At 42.5% G+C, this 14,122-nt stretch overlaps 1 protein-coding gene across 9 annotated transcripts in view; it reads left to right on the top strand.

Moving 5' to 3' along the window:
* LOC115777088 (homeobox protein Hox-B3a) overlaps positions 1 to 12,824 on the top strand; it is a 48,053-nt gene extending 35,229 nt beyond the window's left edge. For 7 of the 9 annotated variants that reach the window (XM_030724908.1, XM_030724913.1, XM_030724911.1 and 4 more), the window contains one exon: positions 265 to 4,185. In XM_030724908.1, coding sequence (XP_030580768.1) covers positions 265 to 1,130 — 866 coding nt within the window. In that variant the 3' untranslated portion in view covers positions 1,131 to 4,185. Of the gene's footprint in view, positions 1 to 264; positions 4,186 to 9,072; positions 9,656 to 11,336 lie in introns of those variants that run through there. The other 2 variants (XM_030724916.1, XM_030724917.1) reach the window with 2 other exon arrangements.
* Positions 12,825 to 14,122: the final 1,298 nt, after the last annotated feature.

Here is a 14,122-nt window from a genome sequence, read left to right as displayed (position 1 = left end):
GCCTGCTAGACCCCCCTCCGCTTTATTAAGAACCTGAATGCTTTTAATTTCCTTCAGTATGCAGCCTGATTATGTTATATTCTCTCTACCTTTCTTGATCTCTCCATTTTCATTGAATCAGCTTTTAACTTTTTCTTATGATTTCATCCTTTTTTAATGTCTTTGGTTTTCCTCCTTTTCTGTATATTTCTTCCGCTCTCACCCTGTTAATTTTCTGGGTGTGGCTGTGCTTTCATGTTTTTTTCACTTTCCCTTTCTTGTCAGCATCTGGAGGAGCTGAGAGCGGTAGCAGCGGGGAGAAGAGCCCTACCGGTGGGTCGTCGGCATCATCTAAGAGGGCTCGTACGGCGTACACCAGTGCCCAACTCGTTGAGCTGGAAAAGGAGTTCCACTTCAACCGGTACCTGTGCCGGCCACGACGTGTGGAAATGGCCAACCTGCTAAACCTGTCAGAACGTCAGATCAAGATCTGGTTCCAGAACCGACGGATGAAGTACAAGAAGGACCAGAAGAACAAGGGCCTGAGCTCCAGCTCTGGAGGGCCGTCACCGACGGGCTCTCCTCCTCTGCCCTTGCAGTCTTCTGCCAGCTTTCTCAATTCGATGCACCCAATGGGAGGTGGAGGAGGCAGCACAGGCTATGACGCCCCATCCCCACCATCCTTTGGAAAGCCCCACCAGGGAGTGTCTTACTCCATGTCCACTGCCTATTCGAATGTCCCTATGAAGGGCTGCCCCCCACAGCAGAAGTACGGCACCCCAGACCAAGACTATGGTGATCCCCATCCCCACCACAGCTTAGTGCAAGCCAATAGTGCTGGCTATGGGACACCCACCAACATGCAGGCCAGTCCAGTCTATGTGGGGGGTGCCAACTATGTGGAACCCATGCCTGGCTCGGGGCCCTCCATGTATGGGCTTAACCACCTTGGCCCCACGCCACCCCACCACCAAACCATGGACTACAATGGCGCAGGGCCCATGTCGGCCACCAACCAGCACCACGTGGGTGGAGGGGGCCCCTCGGGTCCCTGTGACCCACCTACACACCCGACATACACCGAACTGTCGGCGCACCACACCTCGACTCAGGGCAGAATCCAGGAAGCACCCAAGCTCACTCACCTGTAGCAGGTTTGGAACAAAATGACAACGTCGGAAATAGTGAAGACCACATAGAACGAGTCACAACTCACTAACAGACTTACACATAGGGCACTACTGCTACAACAGGATAGCATGAGATAGCACGAGAGGCAAAACAAGACAGACAGGGACCGTCCAGTGGTTCATCCTGTGCTCCGCAGTCACAAAGGGGAACAGCCGGTGATGGGTAATATTCTGCCTCTGCCCTGTTCTCACTGCCTTCATAAAGAGCTCCACTAAATCTGATTAGGACTAGACCTTTCAGTGCTACCTTGAAAGAGCAGGTAATTTAATTTTAAAAAGGCAGCAGTATCAAGTAACAGAAATGGACCCAAACCTTTCATGTTGTCAAATAACTTGATAAAAGGCATAGCTGCAGTTTAAAAGTGTTGGAAACAACAGTGGTCTCTTATAAATGTTCATTTTCTGGGGATTTTTGAGACTTACTAAACTCTAACTTAGTCTCTACTGCTCTAACTTTACATGCACATACAAGAAATTGCACAACACAAAGTTTAAACCATTTGCCAACTGAAATCTGACTTCAGCTTACATTACATATCTTATCAAACATTGATCTTTCATTTTAGAGCTCTAGTCATTTTCAAAATGTTTACAATTTGGACATGAACCCTCAAATAGTGAGTTGCACTGTATGCATGTAGGCATCGGAGAGGTCAGGTGTGCAGTCAGTCTCCACCCCTTGTTGCTACAGACAATGCATATCAGGAAACTTGTCTTGTGGCACTGGTGCAGAGACACATTGGCAGCTGCATGATACGACAGGATCAACTGTAAGCACCCTTGTATAGCCACTACTTGTTAGACTGAAAACTCAAGTGCAAACCAACATGTTCACACAGAGAAGATTAAGAATATTTGTCCAAAACAGCATAAAGAAACCTAAACAAATTGTTGCCTTTAAGGCACTTAGCAAACAACTACAGCATTATGAAAATAAATATACTGAGAAAGCTGTGCCCTATTTCTAATGCTGGACTTTCCCATACAGTTCCTACTCTGTAAGACATGGAGCGCTATAGTAGGGGTTCCAATTTTAGTTTTGTCCAGTAGAAAGTGGGGTAGTGTGCGTGTGTGTGTGTGTGTGTGTGTGTGTGTGTGTGTGTGTGTGTGTGTGTGTGTGTGTGTGTGTGTGTGTGTGTGTGTGCGTGTGTGGGCAGGCGAATTGCAGTAGTAGTTTAGCTAGCACATAGTAAAACACCTGTAATGACTCTTTTAGAGCTAGTATTTAGTCTAAAATTATACTTTGATACTTGCTAAAGCACACATATACACACAGCTCTTCCCCTTGTATATGAAATAGTTGAGATTTTAATGTCCAGTTAACAAGGTGGCTAGATTTATGGTGCTGAGTTCTCTCCCCCTCCAGACAACACATGTTATTGTCAGCTATGCTGAGCTATGTGGGGGCTCTGTCTCTCTATCAGGCTGGGAGAGAGAAAGACAGAGACAGAGAGGAGCAGAGAGCAGAAATATATAGCTGGAGCTGGCAGCACTCATCTTCCTCTGCAAAAACCACTTGACGGTCGTCCCTTTGCTGTCTCTTTCTGCCTCCTGCTGTACACCCATCTCAGACCCGGTCTTTACTAGCCCACTGTCTCCTGTCAGTGGCAGTAGCACATGGCTTCTCAAGAAGGAGGCAAACTTTCCCACAATTCCCCACAGACTAACCCCCCCGCCCCTTCCCAACTACATACACACACACACATCTATCACTACACAGACAGCCCACCCATCACTCAAACAGGGTTTAAGAAGCTACGCGCTCAAAAGCTAAAGTAGCTCCCATAGACACACATCTGTGCTAAGCTACTTTATCTAATCATACCTTCATGCACACACAGCAATGCTAAGCTAGCAATGTTTCATTAACACACCTCCATAGCCAGGGTACGCCAGCTGTTGACACCTTCAAACAAACACATGAGAGGACATGGAAGAGACATTTTAAACTCCTTATTTTAGCACATTATTGACACAGGGTAAATGCGAAAGAGCAGAGAATATTATTTATTTATGTTGAGGTATATCATTGCTCTCTCTCTCTCTCTTTCTCTCTCTCTCTTTATCACTTTGGAGTGGTTCACTTACAATAGCGGACACCAATGCGTAAAAATCCACATTTTCTCCTGTGTTGTTTTGTTATCACATATCTTGACTTTTAACATGGATACAGGGTATATATTTGAACAAGAAATGCATGTCCCAGGAATTAGAGCTGCTGTGTAAAACACATTTTTAAAACCACTGGGTTTATTTGCTCGAACCATCAGTGAGTTCATTTTGGGGCAGCACACGCTGAGCCTTTACAGTGTGGAACCCACACAAGCAGCGCGCTCGATCCTCTCTAAACTCGCTGATGTTCAGGAAGTAAAGCCCTCATTTTGTCTTTAAAAGTTTTTTTACACAAAAGCTCGTCACATCTGGGCATCATTGTTGCACTTAGAGTTTACATTTTGATGGTTAAAGGTAAATAATAATAATAATAATAAAAAATCTTATTTTGAAGACAAAAGGCCTCCAATCAAAGCGTCTTTTGCCAATGTGTGTTCAAGTGAACATTCATATATAAATATTTATTTGTTATAGCCAGTTTTAAAAAAAGACTTTCTGTTTTGTATTACTATTATTTATCCTTCATGTATTTATATCGAGAAAAAATACTGTACTTTTTTAGTATTTACCTGTTATGAAAGGAAAAAAAAACATTGTTTCTTCTTGTCCATTGTACTGAAGTTACATTTTTTTAGTTCTTGTATTTTAGAAAAAAATGAGTAGTTTTTATGTTCCTATATTGACCCTTGTACATAAATGTCTTGGCTTGTACAGGGGAAAAAGGCAAGTGTGGGGACTGGTGAACCACCCATGCATAGTGGGAAAATATAGACTAACTATTAGCTGGAAAAAAGAACAAGTCTTTTTGGAGATAAAACAAGTTCTTCTTTTGTCCTTTGTAGCTCCTTTTTCTTTCACTGTTGGGAGAGTTGTCTGTCGAACAATTCTTTAATAAAATGTTATGTTATTCAGAGCTAGCCTCAGTTTTTTAAGAATGGCAGAAGTGTAAAGCTTGATTCATGCTGTTTTAGTTTAAAAACAATGTCATCACCCCAAAACTTAAAAAACAAAAACAAACAACTAAAACGGCAGTATTAGTGTCAGCTGAGAATCTGATTATCATGGTAAAGAACTGCTTTGGTTGAAAAAAATATGAAAATGCACAAATAATGGTACAGGAGGCTTGCAATGAAGCTAAACTCACAGGTTACATAATCATGTAAATTACTGATTATCAGCTCTAAGAAACATATTCATGCAACCTTTGTTAAGCTGCTTTTATAACAGATGAACTCAGAAATGTCACTGTGACTGGCCCCGATTCTTTAATGGCACTTGTGCATAGATGCTACTGTATGTGTTAATGGACAGTGATAGCAGACTGTGGAGCATTCCTCTGTCCATACACAGCACAGTTAGTTGCTCTTATTAACACTGGAACAGTAACTGATCAGGTGTCTGATGACCTGTTAATAGATGAACCTTCACACAGTCTAAATGGAGCTTTGTGGGATTATTTATAATCCCAATCAGTAAGAATTAGAAGCTATAACATCCCATCGGTCTTTGACTTGCATTCTGAAAGTGTTCCATACTTGCAAAAAATCAAGTACCAGTTATTAAATTAAACAAATATACAAAACTATACTCCTCAGTAAGTAAAAAGAACAAGTCAAAAACTTAATACAAGTATATAAATTTCAAAAACAAGTACTAAGTCACCTGGTAAGGGAACGGTCTGGAATCACAGATTAGGTGTGGCTGTGACTTCTTTCAAACAGCTTGTCTCAGGGTCAGAGATGAGCTGACTGCTGAATATTGAATATTGGGTCAATGCCTGAGGCTAAAGCGTAACTGTCAGAAACCTTTCCCAGCCATGCAATCTGAATCCAAAGCCACATGTAGCATGTCAGAAATCAAAAGAGAACACCTTTAAATTTCAGGAAACCTTCTGACTGCTTCTCTGTGCTGTACGAACTAGACAGATGAAGGGCTTTATTATCCGAAGTCACTGCTAGAATAGAAAAATGCATCAATCACGGCTATCAGGCGGCATCATCAAATAGAAAAACTATTTCTACAAAACCTGAAATATAAGCTGTAGTATCTGATTTCAGAGTTTAAGCTTGATTTGCTGCCAGTCCTCTGTTAAACTGCACTAATCTCTGTTTTTGTTTGTTTGCTTTGGTTTTGCAGCTGCAGGGCCATTCATTTCATTTCAATTCAGTTCAGTTTTATTTGTATAGCACCAAATCACAACAACAGTTGGCTCGAGGCGCTTTATATTGTAAGGTACAGAGCCTACAATAATACAGATTTATTGTTCCTTTTTATTTAGCTAAAGAGTTGAATGACAGGATGAGCTCTCCTCTGGCAGTTTGGCTTCTGACACATTCAGCAGTGATCACCGTCACTGCTGCTGAAGAAAACGTTTCAGTGTGCTCAGCATCACTTTATTGCAAACAGGCACTTGACTGAAAAGTGTTCTGTGGCCTAAACAATTTGATTTCTCTTGCTTTACAGCAGCTCTTCTTCTTCTTATGTATCAGCGTTTATCAATATTAAGAATCAAAACTTGATGCCAGTACTAATATTTATTCCTTTGAATTTTGTTCTAGTTTACTCACCCTTTTTCCGGGGTGATGAAGAAATCTTCCGATGTGATTTCATCCAAACTAATCTGAACATTTAGCTACAGTAAAACTTGTGCAACCCAACAGACAAATATCAGCCACTGAAATCCCAGGATGCTGAAGAGTCCAGAGAAAATGCTGGCTCAGTGTATCTCTGCTAAAAATACTGAAATCTAGTGAGTGGCCGATTTATGATCCCAAACCGCAGCTTTGGGAATAATGATGTTGTCCAGCAGGTGCTTGGAGGTGTGCAGGCTATGTGCATATTTCTGTGAAAATGTTCTTGTCTTAATGCTCCCATGCAGAAATCCATCGAGCACGTTCAACAAATCCCCTCTTAGACACTTTAATATTAGTATTTGTGGCTGTTGTCATGCTTAATTGTTCCACAGACTGAGGCTCCTGCAACTTCTTCTTCTTTCCACTTTCAAGTTTTTGTTTGTATCTGTGCATCTCTCCTCTTACATGGAGCTCAGCTAGCTATGTGTCAGCTGTGCGTTTATGACTAAAAAAGCCTCGAGGCCTGCGCCTTAGCTCTATCACGTGATCACTAACCCCGCACTCTCTCCCTCTCTCGCTCTCCCTCTCTACACCCGCGTGCTCGGAGGGCTGAGAGCCACATAAAACTTGGGACATAAATCAGGCTCCCATAAATAATGGCCGCACTTCCCTTTACATCTCCGTTGGACTAACAGACAATAAAAACACCTATAAGCAGAGATTGGATCTAATTTATTGCCTCATAAAAACAGACGGAGAGCTCGGCTCCGCTTTAGTAGCGCAGACACCGCTGAGAACCTTACAGCTATTACTGTGGCACATTCACAGCTACGTAAACTCGCACACTGGTCTGTGGGCTTCCCAAAATTCTAAATGGAAATTTTTTTTGGTGCATTATTAGTTAAGAAATATGGTAAAACAGTTATCATGTCTGATTTTATCATCTAGTATGGAACTGTTTCACTGCAGTCTGTGATGATAGAATTTGTAGTTATTATGATTGAATTAAAAGTATATTTATTGCAGTAGTGCTAGAAGTAGAAGAAAGAATAGTACAAAAAATGTGAACTAAAATTAGTGAACTAATAAAAACAGGACTGTTAATAAACTATTATATAATATCAAACGCATTTCTTTTCTCACTTTACATTTTTTAACAAGAAATGGGCTTTGGACCAACTAAAACCTCAAATAATAATTTGAAATATCTTTGAAAATAAGTTTTCTTAGTGATCATAATGGTAGGGCAATCAGTTTTGTATATATATATATATATATATATATATATATATATATATATATATATATATATATATATATATATATATATATAGCGCCCTACCATTGAGTACGTTGTTAAGAAAAGAAAAGAAAAGAAAAGAAAAGAAAAAAAAAGAAAAGAAAAAAGAAAAGAAAAAAGAAAAGAAAAGAAAAGAAAAAGTTACAAATTCCCATCTTCGACCATTCCCCGCTCTTCATGTTTGGACTGACATGTGGGAAAAACACTTCCTGCTCTCCACAAAATCTTCAAATAAACTCCTGATGGATTTATTTAAAAAAAAAAAAAAAGATTTATTTTGTTGAAAAATATCCCACAAAGAAAGAAAGAAAGAGCGCTGAAGCTGGAGCTCGCTCCGCAGCTTGTGTCTGCTGTGTGGGCTCGTGTTTTCTGTGTGTTCATGCAGCCTCGGCCTACTCACTGCCCGCGCTCAATGGCGCTGACTCCCACACACATTTCTCCTTTTTTGCTGCCTTTTTCTCTTTCTTGGAGCCCGGGGGTGAGGGAAAGACTTGGAAAGAAATGGGGCAAGGGGGGCGAGCTAAAAACTTTTCAGTCTTTTATTTCAGTCATATCTATAACACGTCGAATCGAGCTCCTAATGGGAGAGAAAAAGCGTGAGGCTGGATTTTTCTTGTTATTTAGGGAGAGAGAGGGGCTGCTGTCAGACTCTTTGCAGCCAGAGAAAGATTGATCACCGCACTTCGTTTTTTTTTTTTCGCACTCGGGGCTATTCGGGCACTCCCAAAAACATCCCTAGCTAAACAAATGACCACTTCTATATATCTCTCTTTAAAAATCTACATGTGCGTCCTGTTGAGTCTAAAGGCCACTCTCACTTACAGTTAGCATTCATACTGCTGCTGCTGCCGTTTTCTTTTTATCATAAGGAAGAAGAAGAGGCCCGCAGCGCTCTCTCCTTTTTTTTCCAGCTGGGTGAAGCGACCTCGCTGTGAACTCTCTCTCCCTCTGCGTAAACACGACGAACATTTTAACACCATGGAGAGAGGCTGAGGGAGGAACCGTGGTATCTAACAAGAAGAAGAGGAAGGCGCGTGAAGGGTGAGATTATATTTAGACTGTTTCAAGTTTCCTTCCCTGGCGCGCACACAGTTATTTAAACGTGAAATCGATTAGATATAAAAATCGCACACTTACACATCAGTGGGCTCCCCTCTCTGCCTGTCCTCAAATCTAAGCTCTGCTCTGTAAACTGCTCCGTCTGTACTACCGCCGAGCAGAAAACGTCATCGTCCTCTTCTCCTGAGCTGCTGCGCCATCTAAAACCCTCTCCAAATGTTCTACGCCTGACATTTTCAGCCTCTGTCACACTTTCTAAGATTAATGAGCAGCGTGCCGCAAAAAGGAGACATATTGTAAACGGTGCTGGCCGGCTCTATATACCCAGCCGTCACCACATCACGCAGAAGACGAGGACAAAATGCTCAAGAAGAGGATGCTCCATTGTTTGCGCAGCATCACCGGGCCGGGATGCGCCGGCCCGTCTCCCACTCTGTGCACATGGCGAATGGCCACCCTCTGTTTTTTTTTTTTTTTTTTTTTTTTTTTATTCACGCCCTGTTAAGACACAACAATAGCAGCTACCCTGTGAAGTAGTATCCTGCCACAACATTTGATGGAAAAAATAATAATGCTGCTTCCCACAGCCATCACAGCCGCCAGGCCTGGATCCGGGATTGGCTGTTTTTAATCACGTGACCAGGAACTGGCTGCATTTTCGCCCCATAGTTCTTCAGTTTAGTCTACCCAGGTCCCCACACGCTAGTAATATCACCAATATACACAATTATTATATAGCCACGGTGTTTACGCCATTGCGGTCGGGAACCTACATATTCGTGCGTTTTTTTTTTTTTACTTTAATTTTTTGGAGAAGCCATATTGTGTTGCGTGCGTGTGCGAGGGTGCGTGCGTGTATGTGTTTTTGTTTTGTTGTTGTTTCTTCTTTATTTATTTTTTGGGAAGGGACTGTTCGGGGGGTCTCGCCGTTTCGGGGTGGAACCGGTTTGAGGGAGCTATGAATTTTGAATTTGAGAGGGAGATCGGTTTCATAAACAGCCAGCCATCCCTAGCAGAGTGCCTGACGTCCTTCCCCGCCGTCCTGGAGTCATTTCAAACTTCATCAATCAAGGAGTCGACAGTAATTCCGCCTCCCTTTGAGCACTCCATCCCCAGCCTCAGCCCCTGCACAGCCAGCCAGCCGAGACCAGCTGCGAGAAACCAGCAGAACCGGAGAGCCTCCGCCACTAATGGCCTCCAGACGCATCAGCGAGCCGCCCAGCAGCCATACACGACCGGTCAGGCCCCCGCCCCGGCCACGGTCAACCCCGCCGGCCCGATTGCCCACGAGTTCCCCTGGATGAAGGAGAAGAAATCATACAAGAAGTGCTCCAAACCTGGGAGCAACTCCAGCGGTACCGGATCCATCATCCCCCCCGCCTCATCTTCCCCGTCGTCTACTGCCTCTGGGTACGCTTCGACGGGCATCGAGTCACCCACAGGTCGGTATGCTGGGATGCCGGGTAACAGCATGTATAGCTGCATGTATGTGTGTAGTAGTGAGAAATAGAGTGTGCCGCATGTTCTGTGATTTTGTACTTGCATCACATTTCCAACAGTTATTACACGCTGCGTGGATATACTTGAATGACATTGTCCCTTTCCCCCCTCCGTGTGTGTTTGTGTATGTATTGTGCAGCGCTGTGTCAACAGGGAAGCCATATCTAGACCACTGCATTATGCTGCAGTGCTTTGCACACTCTTTCATCATGCATTAAACAACGAGCCCATTAACGTCTTACAGATAATCCCTGTCAGTATGGATCAATACGTGCATATCAGCCATACTGAGGGCAGATATTCAACACGGGCACAAAATTATTTCTACACCTTGTAGAACCTAAATTTCCAAAATGCATTAATGCACTGAGCTCATGTGAAATTGATTGTCGTGCATGAGGAGTTTATATATATATATATATATATATATATATATATATATATATATATATATATATATATATATATATATATATATATATATATATATATATATATATATATAGGTGTGAGTGTGTGTGTGTGCGCGGGCGTGCTGCTGCAGCTTGGATCGTCATCAGCCTTTATTGGCTGATGTGCAATAACAGCAGCATGATCCTGTTATTATATATTCATAACACAACTGAGAGGGAATGGCGGTAGGAAAAAATGGCGAGATGAGGACAAAATACGGTTTGTTTGTGTGTGTGTGTGTGTGTGTGTGTGTGTGTGTGTGTGTGTGTGTGTGTGTGTGTGTGTGTGTGTGTGTGTGTGTGTTGTGGTGGGGGTGGGGAGTTTTTCCACACAGGAAAAACCCTGCATTTTGGGGGGGTTTAGGCTATTTCTGTCTCTCACACTGACCTTCTTAACGGCCAATGAATTTTTCCAAAATAAATAATTAAAAGATACATTCATTAATGAATAAATAAATAAGAAAAGGAGAGAAGGGAATTCTTCTCTTCCACTCGTATCCCACACACACAGAACTCCACCTCCTGTCATTTTTAATGGAAATTCTTATTGTGTCTTTTCTCACCTAATTTCCTGCCTCTTTTCTGAACTATGATTTTTAAAAAGCCAATCGAGTTTTCACTTGTGTTTCTGACAGATACCGCCGCATTCATTTCAAATAAACATTCCCACATTTCCATACACATTTCCTTCTAGCTCCGTGATTTATTCCTGTTCCTCTCTGATCACAGAATGCAGGCTCTCACAGCCCTCCCTGATTTACAGAGGAGCACGCTTGAATTGGTATCATGATTATCTTTCTTTATCTTTTCTTTTTCATTCACCAAATCGGTTGCTCTTTCCAGTAACGCCTGATACTGTAAGTGGAAGGTGTATTTTTTACGAGACTCTCGGTTTTTATTTCTGTTTTATTACAGACGCAGAGCCGAAGGGAGCTCAGTGCTGAAGCAGTGTTTCTCGCACAACATAAAACTGAAGGGGTTTTATTCTCATGTACTAGCTTATTGCTATCTATACATACATTCATATATACATATATATATATATATATGTGTGTGTGTGTGTGTGTGTGTGTGTGTGTGTGTGTCTGTGTGTGTGTGTGTGTGTGTGTGTGTGTCCAGTAAATCATCCAAATACTTTATGTTTTCCTTCACTTTCTTTGTTCTCATCCAGACCCGAGCCAGGCGGGTCTAGACGCTGGAGGAGCAGGCTCCCGCCGGCTGCGCACCGCCTACACCAACACGCAGCTGCTGGAGCTGGAGAAAGAGTTCCACTTCAACAAGTACCTGTGCCGGCCCAGGAGGGTAGAGATTGCCGCCCTGTTGGATCTGACAGAACGACAGGTCAAAGTATGGTTCCAGAACCGACGGATGAAACACAAGCGCCAGAACACGCACCATCGGGACGGGAGCGGAGGAAGCCATGAATCCAGCGACGCGGGAGGCTTTGAGCTGCTCGAAGGCGCCGATGCCGCCTCCCCGTATTCAAGTCAGCTGCTGGAAGCATCCAGCACAGGGGAAGCTGCCTCGGAGGGAGAGCCAGGTGGCGGCAATCCATCTTCGGCCGCCTACACTAATGACAGCGGGGACAATGCACAGCCTACACCAGAGGAGGGAGGCCGTTTGAGCCTCTCCGAGCGCCCACTGCTGCCTGCGGCATCAGAGTCCTCTGACTCTGCTGCAGCTCGTCACTCCCCTCCGGCGTTGGCGGCCAGCAACTCTGCTGGTAACCCGGGCCTGATGCAGCTGCGAGAATCCGGGCCTGGAGTAACAGTAGCGCCCGAGCAGCGGGACTCCTCCATTACACCTTCATCCGCTCCTTCTGGCGACTCATCATCGTCCGCACTACCCGACCTCACCTTCTTCGCCGGGGACGCCTGCTTGTCACCCAGCTTGCAGAGCACCCTGGAAAGCCCCGTGGATTTCTCAGAAGAGGACTTCGACCTGTTCACAAGCACACTGTGCACCATAGACCTGCAGCACCTCAACTTCTGAGGCCACAAAATAAACTAAAAGTAGGGCAAAACTAAAGCGAGTGGAGGAGTGGACGTTCGGGCCTGTGTGGATAAACAATCCAGCAGAAGAGCCAGCACTCGGAAAGGACTCGTTTAAAATTTAAAATAAAAAAAGCTTTTCGGCAACATTCCTGAAAATTTTCTCAATTAAAATTATGTTCGTTTTTTAAAATATAATTTTCTTCTTGCTGTTTTTGAGGCGGTTGTAGTTTAAAAGAAATTCATTTTCAACTTTATTTGAAACACCGAAAGGATTTTTTTCCCCCTAATTTTAAATTATGTGGATTTATTTTTCGTACTGACTTTCTCATTTTGGAGTTTTTTTTTTAATCAGTCTTCGTGAGTGTGTGGATTGTTCCCTCTCTTCCATTCTGGTGCAGCTTCATGGATCCTTAAAAGCTTCTCAGGAACTGTTCGCGGAGTCTGTCGGCGCAGATATCTGACTGCTGTGACAAAATCCAAATGGGAAAATAAATGAATGAATTCTCTCTTTGAGCGACACAAGGCAGAGAGAGCGAAGCCCTGCTGATGACCGGAGGTTTAAACACTACTTTATTTATTGAGATTCTTTAATAGTGAAAATCCAAATTATTTATTGTACATATATTTTCATAGTGGAATAATAATAATAAAAACAAACATTTACATTGTGCCCCATGTTTTTTGTTTGTTTGTTTTTTCGTAGCATGTGAATTTATAAATTAGCACAATTATGTGTGTATAAGTAATACATACAACATGCATGAAAGATGTATCTGACATAACTAAACAGGCTAGAACATTTTTATACAAATAACCTATAAAAAAATTTTACAGTGAGAATTTTAATTTGATTTTATTTATTACAACTCATTCTTTTAAATTTTTTTTTATATACAGCCTACTTGCTGTGTTTATTACAGGCAAACTTTACACATGCTAAGCACCTTCAGAGCAGTTGGACTGAACGCGCTTTTCAAATGAATTCCAGCTTCCATAGTTTTTTTTTATTAGACTATAATAAATAATTGACCTGTTAAAATTGCTAAAATGCTTGTTTAGTTTTCCCGCCTATAAGGCTACATATGTATAGTCCAGTTACTGTGTTTACACAGAGATAACCTTGACACATGGGGCAAAATGGCATTTTCCAGAGCTGCTTTCCTTCATCACCTGTTAGCTCAGTGGGCTAGCCCGATCAGTATAAGCTAAGGGATAGCACAGTGTGGCCCTCCACCAGCAGCAGCAGCAGCAGCTATTACAGTGTAGCTACAACTGCAGTGCTAAAGACAATGTAGCCTTTTTACTGACAGCGACTGAAAGAGTAGCACGGCTCACCTGCTGCTGGTAGTGTGTAAACATGAACGTTAATCCCTGCTTGGTGTCCCTTTATTAAAATGTGTCTGTGAAGCTAACCATGAGTTAGCTTTCTTCCATTAGTGTGTGTGATTGTGAAGCTGCTCCTCCTCCCGCGGAGTCAAAATGGCGCTGAAGACAAAGCAGGATGTGAACAATGAGCAGTGGCAGCCATTACAGAATGATCAGCTCAGTGTGACAGGCAGGGTGTGTGTGTGTGTGTGTGTGTGTGCGTGTGTGTGTGTGTGTGTGTGTGTGTGTGTGTGTGTGTGTGTGTGTGTGTGTGTGTGTGTGTGTGTGAGGAGGACAGCAAGCAAAAATGACTCAAGAAAGTTTATGTTTTATGTTTTAGGTCATAACAGGATTATGGCTGAATGCTCCACCTTATAGGGCAAAAATAAATACAGTGCAGGATAATAACAGAAACAAAATAACACTTAATGATGACGTGAGTCAAGGAAACAGTATATCAGTGTTTAAGTCAAACAGTATATACATTCTCAAATTGTTATAGGCTTAAAGTCATAATCTGCACAAGCTAAAAATAAAGAAAAAATATTTTTAAAAATGCGCATTCTCCTGCACAGTAAAAATAATTGATAAAATTAAA

This window comes from Archocentrus centrarchus, unplaced genomic scaffold (assembly GCF_007364275.1).
Source record: "Archocentrus centrarchus isolate MPI-CPG fArcCen1 unplaced genomic scaffold, fArcCen1 scaffold_43_ctg1, whole genome shotgun sequence".
Taxonomy (NCBI): domain Eukaryota; kingdom Metazoa; phylum Chordata; class Actinopteri; order Cichliformes; family Cichlidae; genus Archocentrus; species Archocentrus centrarchus.
Note: the sequence above shows the minus strand (reverse complement) of the source record. Positions and strands in the feature narration are given on the sequence as shown.